This window comes from Crotalus tigris, unplaced genomic scaffold (genome assembly GCF_016545835.1).
Source record: "Crotalus tigris isolate CLP2741 ecotype Arizona unplaced genomic scaffold, ASM1654583v1 scf7180000019068.10715455, whole genome shotgun sequence".
In the NCBI taxonomy this organism is placed as follows: Eukaryota; Metazoa; Chordata; class Lepidosauria; order Squamata; family Viperidae; genus Crotalus; species Crotalus tigris.
Window position 1 is genome coordinate 2,989,933 of NW_024097358.1, and position 9,848 is coordinate 2,999,780.

Sequence of the window (9,848 nt, forward strand, 5' to 3'; positions counted from 1 at the left end):
AGGTCCAAAAACAATAAAACTTGGGTTGTTTTTTTCCCCATTCTGACTGTACTGACTGAATGTATTTCACTATAATCCTTATCGGCTTTCACGTGCTGGCTGCAGATAATGAGAAGTTGGCTTGAGACGCCTGAAAGATGCGGATTTATAGACAGGCAGTCTTCAGCTCCACTCAACATCCAAGGACTTAGCCGTGGCATTTGTCTATTTTCAGGCTCTGTCACTCTGTTTTACTTTCTCAGTCCAGAATTTTCTTCCAACTTTTCAGGGACTGTGCCCAAAACCACGAGGAGAGCCTGGCTATTCTCCGCTCCAGCACTGAGTTCATGCGCTATGCTGTCAGCGTAGCTTTGCAGAAAGTGCAGCAACTGGACGAGGCAGGGCAGACAGATGGGCCAGAGGGACAGAATCCAGGGAAGATGTTCCAGTATCTTTGCAAAATCACTCGGTGAGTTAAATCCTAAGGCAGTGGTTCTCAACCTGTGGGTTGGGCCCCCATTTGGGGTCAAACGACCATTTCACGGGGGTCGCCAAACAACGCAGACCGCCATTTTTTCCCCCTTTTCCTTAGCTGTGCTACTCCCTTTTATTCTATTGGCTTTTGAAAGCCAATAGAATAGACTTTCTTGAATAGAGTCTAATTCTATTGGCTTTCAAAAGCCAGTAGGAATTGTCCAGGCTGTCTCTGCCCTGCTGAGCCCGGCAAAAATCCCATTCTGCAAACGGTGCTGCACCAGTTGAGTAGTCCTCACAACCGGTTGAGTAGTCCTCGACTTACGACCGGTTGGGGGTCGTGGCATTAAAAAGGTTGAGAACCACTGTCCTAAGGGGTCAAACAGTTCCAGTATTATAATAGTAATATATATATTTTTTGTCTAGAAGAGCGGCAGGAATAACAGGAATAACCTATATAGGAATAACCTATGTACATCCTTACCTACTTAAGCTGATTTCTTTTGGGATTGAGTATGCAGAGTGCAGAAATGGAGTAAAAAAAAAAAAAAGTACAAATCAAGGCAGATATATGTGTCCCAGGATAATGTTGCAGGATCCAATCTGGATCAGTCACCAGGACCAAAGTCAAGGCGTGAGAGAAGAAGAATAAAGGAAACACCCACTAAATTTGTGTTGCACATTTCTATATATATTCCACGCACTTCTCTTCTTGCAAAACATTCTTGTTTTGACTAGATCAGGGGTCTTCAAACTTGTGGAGCAAAGCTGGCTGAGGAATTCTGGGCGTTGAAGTCCACAAGTCATAAAAGGGCCAAGTTTGAAGACCCCTGTACTAGATCTTCATACTGCTAAGTGCATTGCTTAAAGTGCACCACGAGAAGAGTTTAAAGCAGCAGTTAAGGACGCACGGAATTATTTCTTCAGTCAGCCTGATCTGATCCTAGTCTATTCTTCTCTTCCTATAGAGTCCTCCTGTGGAGATACACCTCGATCCCAACCTCAGCAGAAGAATTTGGGAAGAAGGATAAAGGCAAAAGCATCTCATTGTTATGCTTGGAAGGCCTGCTGCGGATTTTTAACACAGTGCCACAACTTCATCCAGACAAAATCTCACAGTTCCTCCAGGCTTTGGGTAAATACGATTCTGCTTCTTTCGCCAACCCAGATTCTATCTCCAGGCGTCCTTTTCACACTGATTTAATGGATTTCTTTTCTGGATTTTCACTTCTTCCTGGCTGCCCTCTATTCATTCCTCTTTGTTAGATCTCGCAAATGAAGAAGACGAAGAGGCAGCAGAGGTGAATGTCACCGAGAAAGCTGCCTTCCAGATTCGGCAGTTTCAGGTGAGCTCAAGCATGTGGTGATGGCCACTAAGCAGCTCCAAGATATTGGGCCGTCAGGGATCTGAAAGTCAGTCAGAGCTTCAATTTTGGAGCATCCTTCAGGAAAGATTCTGTAATTATTCTAGTTTTCCCTAGAAAATCTTCCAAGTCCCCTAGACTAGGAATGGGGTGCTTGATTCTCAAAGCACTCATACCTCCTTCGGATGATTGTTTCATGTTTTTCTTTTGCCTTTTTTCAGAGATCACTAACAAACCTGCTTAGCAACACAGAAGAAGATTTCAGCAGCAAGGAAGCTCTTCTGTTGATCAACATCCTTGTGATGCTCTCCAAACTGATGGACCCTTCCTCATCCCAGGTAGGTATTTTTAATTTGTTTAGGGTTTTTTTTTGTATCCCCCCCTTTATTATTTTTACTAATAACTCAAAGTGAAGATATCCAGTACATCTACCTCCTCGCCACGCTTTCCAGAATGGCAAGGAATTATTGAGTATTATAAAAGTACAATTGATTTATTGTAAAGTTTTTGTTCTTAAGTTGGTTCTTGACCCTGCCTTATATGCCTGCTATCAGCTTCTCCTAATAAAAGTTCCTTTTGGAATGAAACTGTTCCAAGAGTCCTGCTTTCTTGGGATGAGGTTTTGAAGCGGGTCCTTACAGGTCCGTTAATTCTTTTTATTAATTTGAAGTGTCTGCTCTGAAAGCCTCGTTAGTTGAGAAATTGGATTTAAGTGACTGAGGAGTAATCAACTAATGAGAAATCGCTTTTTTCTCTTTATGCAGTTTGTGCAGCTGTTATCCTGGACAGTGAAACTTTGCAAGGAAACTTGCTTGGGTGAGTGTTAATTGCTTGAGTCAGCATGCTGTTCCAGGTGAATTCGGACTGCTCACTAACTCCATGCAACAGTGCAGGTTGGACATTGGCTGAGCACCTGACTTGAGTGAACGAGCCAATAGCTTTTTATCCCCAATTTTAAAGCCAATCATGTTCAATGTGCCCACCTCAAAGTTTTTGCTAGTGGGAACCAAATTGGAACTTTCAATTATGGATAATACCAAAAGTCATTATGACAATGAAAAAAAAAGAGGTATGCCTGGTTCCCCAACTAACCAGTCCCTCATATCATATTTGAATATACACGTAGGGTTTTATGGCAAAAGATAAAAAATAAAATGCAACAAATGAAATCAGAACAGTCTAACCACGCATAGGAGAGTGTTTGGGTTACGCCTGTGAAGGCAAGTGAAACCAGATCAAACGTTTTCAAAACTTGTTGACAGAGTTTTTTTCTCTTTCTCTACAGAAGATGCTCCTTGTTGCAAAGGCTTACTCTCTCTGCTTTTCACACTGCATGCTCTTGTTAAGAGCCCAGTCGCCCTACTGCGTGATCTTGCCCAAGACATCCATGCTCAGCTGGGAGACATAGATCAGGTGAGGAAGACCAGCTGCGCTTTTAAAGATTGAACTCAAGATAATCCAGGATTTCCCTTTTCAAGCTAAGTTGTAATGTGATTTGATATGGGGCATTTGAAGTATGAACCTAGCTGATGTACTTGGGAAAATCTGGACAGTTAGATGACTAACATATGAAGAAATTATGACCGATAAGAATTGGATTGAATATAAAGGAAATTAAACGTAAACAAAAATTACGAAAATAGGACGCATGGTGAACTAATGAGATGATGGTTATAAGAATAATATAAGCTGAAAAAATGTCATACAGAGAGATGATTATTATCTGTATAAACATAAAAAATGCCTATATCTAATCATTTATATATTGAAAATATTAAGAATTATATTTTGTTTAAGGTTGAAGAAGGAGAATGTGAATGGGAGAAGGGGAGATCAAAGAAATATATCATTAATTAATATACTAATTATGGAATTATCAAACTGAATCATTATTGATTGTTAATTATTATTGTCTTTTTTGGTTAAAATATAAACCAAGACAACACTCTGTACACCAGACACTGGAGATTGTTATAGTTAAAAACCAATAAAATATTTAAAATAAAATGTGAAGTATGAACCTAGCTTGTAGCTCAACATATTGTGCCAGTTGTCTTGGTTTTACTATATCAACAAGCCACGATTAAAACAATGTCTTGTGAACCTAATTGGTTTATTAACCTGCATCCCTTTTCCTTTAATGGGATTCTTGGCAATCTTACCAGTATGGGATAGATTAGAGAGGGTTGTAACAAAGATAATCTCTGTTTCTATTAATATTCCCAGGATGTTGAGATGGAACATCAGTGTCACTTTGCCCTTGTGAATTCAAAGACTGCAGCTCCTACTGCTTGTGTAAGTTATATTGGGATCCAACTTAAAGAGTGCAATTACCGAAACATGAAAATTGCTACTTTAGAAGAGAGCATCGCACAGCACCTGGCTTGTTACTTACGTGGTGTAAGTTGTCTCAACCTCTGTCTTTTTTTTTTTTTAAGTTGATGGTTTTGAGTCAAGCAGACAAGATCCTTGAAGAGGTAGATTGGCTGATCAACAGGATGAAAAACTATTTGGGATCTGAGGCAGCAGGTAATATTTATGAAGAACCTCTTTTGTGAAATGCTTGGATAATTGCCTGTTTTCTGTCAAAAATGACTGCTTCTGGAGAAAGCCCAGCTATGATCATTAAAGCAAATCTACATCATCAGCTTTCAAATTAATATAATTAGAACTTTGCCTTGGTATTTGCAAAATATGGGCCCCCACTTTTGTCAGATCAAACAAGTAGACATGATCAGATATATTAAGATCCTCTTTTTCAGAAGAGATCCCAGCTATACATTTTGGCTATAAAGAGAAAAAAAAAATGGGCCGTAAGGAAAAAGTTTTGCCTCTTTAGGTAGTAAACAGGAGTAAAAGAGGAATAGAAATGTGACTGATCACAAAATCGTGCCAGTTTAATCTTCACGAGGTGAGAGGGAGCCTCCAGAGGTGCAAATCAGATTTTATCTGGTTTTGAACATTCTGCATAATTTCAATCAGTTTTAGCGCAGCCTATTTTCTTTCTTTTTTTTTGTCTTAAGAAAATTGCAATTGAAGATCGATGTTTTCTGATTGGCTTGATCCAATAAACTTAATGGCCACATTTTGGATCTAATGAAGTCTTATTTTAAAGCTTACATAACACTTTCCTTGTATTCGCTTAAAATAGCAGGAAACTAACCATCATATCCAATTTTGATGATGAAACGTAAGTAGCTGTAAGAATGGAAAAATTGAGGGATTCAGGGACAAGGAAATTTAAGAATCCCAGGCTCTTTTCTAACCATGTGCTAGAAGTCCACCTGAACCACAACTCAGAGAGAAAAAAAGATCCTCCCATCCAAAGCAGATAATCCTAGAGCAGTGGTTCTCAACCTGTGGGTCGGGACCCCATTTGGGGTCGAACGACCATTTCACGGGGGTCGCCAAACAACGCAGTCCGCCATTTTCCCCCCTTTTCCTTAGCTGTGCTCCTCCCTTTTATTCTATTGGCTTTTGAAAGCCAATAGAATAGACTCTCTTGAATAGAGTCTAATTCTATTGACTTTCAAAAGCCAATAGGAATTGTCCAGGCTGTCTCTGCCCTGCTGAGCCCGCCAAAAGTCCCAGTCTGCAAACAGTTGAGTAGTCCTCGACATACGACCAGTTGAGTAGTCCTCGACTTACGACCGGTTGGGGGTCGCGCCATTAAAAAGGTTGAGAACCACTGGTCTAAACGATGCTGCACCAGTTGAGTAGTCCTCGACTTACGACCGGTTGAGTAGTCCTCGACTTACGACCAGTTGGGTGTCGCGGCATTAAAAAGGTTGAGAACCACTGTTGTAGAGGATTCAGACCTAGAGGATTTGTGACCTGAACATAACTCCCCCCCTCCTTTTTTTTTTTACTAGAAAATGCCTCTCAAGCAATAATCCAGACTCAACCTTTAGAGAAAGCTGTCATTCTACAGCTTGGGACTTTGCTGACGGCCTACCACGAGCTGGTCCAAACGGCCCTACCCACCGGAAGCTGTGTGGACACGTTGCTTAGGAGTCTCAGCAAGATGTATGCCATTCTCACAACGCTTGTAAAATATGTGAGTGCTTGGAGGGATAAAGGCAAATTTCCCTTAAGTCCATTATTCAGAGGGAGTTAAAATGTAGACAGCTGTTAGACTGAACAGTAGAAAAGAGCTGGTTTATGCAGAAAATGTCTACAGGACTATTCCTAAAAAGGGCCTGAACCTTAAGTGGTGTCTGCCAAATGTTTGGTTATGCAGACCCTAGAAGCATGGAGTTGCCTGCTATAAGGCCCAGGAATAATATATATAAAGACATCCTGATTTGAGTTGGGTAATGTGAAACGATATTCCTTATCTGGGGAAAGAGGCAAGATTCTGTTATTCCATCTGCAACAGTAAAAAAAATACTCTTAATCTCCTCCTGTGCTACTTCTTGGCCTTGCTCACCTCAAAGCGTTGATATCACTCTTGAAAGAATTTCTCTCTATCCCATCTTATATCAAGCAAAATAAAGGCCATGTTATTCTTCTTTCTCATGTTCTCCTCTTTCTGAGTAATCTTTTCTCCTCCATTAATGTTCCACTGCTCCCTTCCCAAGGCCTAGTTTATATATATATTCTTTCGCGGAGAGTAAGGCAGTCCTATCCCTCAGACACGTCCTCTTGCTTTACTCTCCTAGTATCTCCAAGTGTGTCGAAACACAGCCGGAGGGATTCCGGGACGATTTGAGAAACTGGTGAGTATAGCTCCTTGGGCACAATGCCTATCATTATTAGGGACATTATAAATATTGGGCCAGGTAGGAATGGAGAGTCTGTGGAGATCATAGAAGGAAACTCTCAGGATAACTATCACCCTTTTATTTCTGTAGGTTAGGCTGTCTGGTTCTCACATGACTCCTCAGTGCTACGCCTTCATCACATACGTCCAGGTGAGACAAAGTGCTCAATTTCCTATTTCTAGTCCCAGATGAAGCTATTATTAGCTTAAGAAGAGAAATGCTATGAGCGTAAGATGAAGCAACTTTGTTGAATCAAACTGCATTTGAGTTTGAGCATCCCCTGGTAGGGATGGGAAGCTGGTGGCAATCCAGATACATCTGTGGATGCTCTAATATCAAAATCTGAGGATCAAAGTTCTATTAGATGTTGCTGGCAGACAGAATTCCACCCTGTTCTAGAACTATATGAATGTAGCAGGCGGAAAAGTCTTGAATTTGAGGATGGTAAGAATGAGGATCCAGAATTTCTCTATCGCTGGGACAAAAGTCATTGGAACAACAATGTGAGCTTGTAGTTCTCAAGAGTTAGGAAAACACATCAGTAGACTGTTGCCAGCAAATAACCAACTGAAGCCTCTGGACTCATGTACCCAGTTGCTCTATTCCCACCAGACCCATTAAAGCAGACATGTCAAACACAAGGCTCGGGGGCCGGATGCGGCCCGCGAAGTGGTTTCATGTGGCCCGCGAAGCCATCCTGGAAACAGTGAGGGAATGGCCCCCGCTGCCTTGGCCCTGGCCCAGGCCAGCCGGGAGCCAATGTACAATTTTGTGGTGGCCATCTATGCTGAAATGCATTCAGTCTTAGTGCCACAAGGCTGTCTGGAAACAGCGAGGAACCAGCCCCTGCCGTGTCGGCCCTGCCCCCTGGGTGCATGCTGGGGAGGTGTCACCCCTTGTGAGGAATGAAGAAATTCCTTGGCGCTTGCCCCGGTCCCACCCCCTTCTGCCAGAGACCCTCAGATCTGTCCCACTCCTGCCCAGGCCCCCACAGGCACCCTTGATGCGAATGATGTAGAGTTGGCCACGCCCACCCAGTAGGCCACACCCACTCCATTCATGCCCACCCAGTAGGCCGCACCCACCCTGGCCAGACCCACCCGGCCCCCCTGAGGGCAACCGCAATGCTGATGCAGCCCTCAATAAAATTGAGTTTGACACCCCTGCATTAAAGATATGTCTTCCTAATATGATGTTTTGTTTTTGTCAGAACATCCAATGTGAAACCCTGACCTCTGCAGGTGAAAAAAAGAAAAAAGACAAAAAGGGAGAGGAATCCGCTGTTATGGTAAGCGTGGTTAGTTTTTCACATTTATGTAGTTCCATGAAGGCAGGCTGAGCTAAAAGTTGGTCTTCAATATTTTCTTATATCTACATCTTAAGAGTGGGTTTAAACTATTGTCCTACAGTAGTTCCCAGACATTTTATTTTTGCATTCTAGAACAGCAGCAACTTCTAGGAAAATGAGATATTCACACAATCAGAAACAATTGATGTGTTCGTACACAATAAATGTTAAGAGAAAATGGGGTGGACTTAACATGGTCGATGCTTGGATAGAAGACTTATCATTTTGCTTCTGTCCACAGAGAGATTCTAGTTACATCAAATGTCTGTGTGAAGACTTGATTCAGTTGAGTGATGTCAGTGGTGTATTTTAAAATATTTAAAATCTTTCCATGTTTTTTATTTACATAAGTGTGAAACTAATGTAGCCAACAGTATTCTACTTCGTTGCTTCAAAAATTCCTTTATAACTAAAACACTTGCTTAGCCCTTTAATGTAAAAAATAACATCTGGTCTATTTTGATCTCAAAATATGGTAGTTCTTTTCATTTGTTCTACTTTTGCTAACTTCTGGCCCATGAAAATTCTTTGTTGGATGCTGTCTGGTGACACTTCTTATGAGACGGGTAGTTATATAAACAAATAAAATCCTAAACAGTAATAATGTGTTATCTTTTATTGCTATGCTGATTTTCTTGGAATTCATAGGCTAAAGTGCTGCGGGAGACTAAACCAATTCCAAACTTGGTTTTCGCCATAGAACAGTATGAGAATTTTCTGATCCATCTCTCTAAAAAGGCAAAGGTAAGATTTAATTCTAAAAATATCGTTAATTCCTTTTTATAAAATACTGGCAATTGTGATATAACTTAGCGTATCTTTTATACTGCATCTGATGCTTATGCACGTTACGATTCATTAGCCTTGCCTCCCAAGTTCAACATTTTAATTATTTTTCATTTGCATAAGCAATTTCACTTCTTGACTTCCCACATCAAAATAGCATCCGATATGTTAGAATTCAGAGTGATCGAGAAGGGTCTTTGTATTTGCCCTCTGATGAACTATTAACTTATTTGTCTCATAAACCCAATTCTTTCTATTCAGATGCAAATTTTCAGTTAAATTTTTAGTTGATCTATACCATTGGTGGCGAACCTATGGCACACGTGCCAGAGGGGGCACTTGGAGCTCTCTCTGTGGGCACACGCACCTCTCTCTTTGGCTAAGTTTCCACGGGAAAAAAGCCATTTCTCAAGCCCCTTCCTAGCCAAAACAAGCTTCCGGAGCGAGCGGGCTGTTTTCAGCTTTGAATTATATCAAATCTGACACCAGAAACAGACTAACAGATGACCTGAGTGCTGTATGTGTTGCTTTCAAACTTACAAAGTATAAGCCAAGGTTAGACAAATTATCAGCATGCATACCACAGCAGAAATCACATAAATTGTTCAAAAGCATGCCAAATGCCAACTTTTACTTTTCAGTAAAAAGTTGTTTGTATCATTGAAAGCTTTGTCATTGTGTTTTTCTTTTAAGACAAAAGATGTTAATGTATGAGTTGTTTTTTTCTAAACTAAAACCTCAGTATTCAGATTAAATTGCCCTGTTGACACTTTGCGATAAATAAGTGGATTTTGGGTTGCAGTTTGGGCACTCGGTCTCTAAAAGCTTCGCCATCACTGATCTATATACACTTACAGTAACCATACCTCATATAAACCAAGTGTAAATTTGGTATTTCTTATCAATCCTTTGAATGGGTGGTATAAACGTTTTGCAAAATAACTGATTGACCTCTGGGTGTTCCAGGTCAACTTAATGCAATACATGAAACTAAGTGCCTCCCGGGATTTCCGAATCAACGTATCTACTATAGAAAATGTCCTACAGGAACAGAATGCTGAGGAGGAGCCAGACCACAATGAGGTCAGTTAGCAGGAAAGGTGACCTCTCCATGTGCCTCCAAGACCCCTCCCT

At 41.0% G+C, this 9,848-nt stretch overlaps 1 protein-coding gene across 2 annotated transcripts in view; it reads left to right on the forward strand.

Moving 5' to 3' along the window:
* FANCI (FA complementation group I) overlaps positions 1 to 9,848 on the forward strand; it is a 28,645-nt gene that overhangs the window by 16,099 nt on the left and 2,698 nt on the right. For both annotated transcript variants that reach the window (XM_039359077.1, XM_039359078.1), the window contains exons 24-37: positions 269 to 448; positions 1,422 to 1,588; positions 1,720 to 1,799; positions 2,039 to 2,155; positions 2,582 to 2,633; positions 3,103 to 3,230; positions 4,044 to 4,112; positions 4,256 to 4,346; positions 5,690 to 5,874; positions 6,479 to 6,535; positions 6,671 to 6,730; positions 7,791 to 7,868; positions 8,577 to 8,672; positions 9,681 to 9,797. In XM_039359077.1, the coding sequence (XP_039215011.1) occupies positions 269 to 448; positions 1,422 to 1,588; positions 1,720 to 1,799; positions 2,039 to 2,155; positions 2,582 to 2,633; positions 3,103 to 3,230; positions 4,044 to 4,112; positions 4,256 to 4,346; positions 5,690 to 5,874; positions 6,479 to 6,535; positions 6,671 to 6,730; positions 7,791 to 7,868; positions 8,577 to 8,672; positions 9,681 to 9,797 (1,477 nt within the window). The remainder of the gene's footprint in view (positions 1 to 268; positions 449 to 1,421; positions 1,589 to 1,719; positions 1,800 to 2,038; positions 2,156 to 2,581; positions 2,634 to 3,102; positions 3,231 to 4,043; positions 4,113 to 4,255; positions 4,347 to 5,689; positions 5,875 to 6,478; positions 6,536 to 6,670; positions 6,731 to 7,790; positions 7,869 to 8,576; positions 8,673 to 9,680; positions 9,798 to 9,848) is intronic.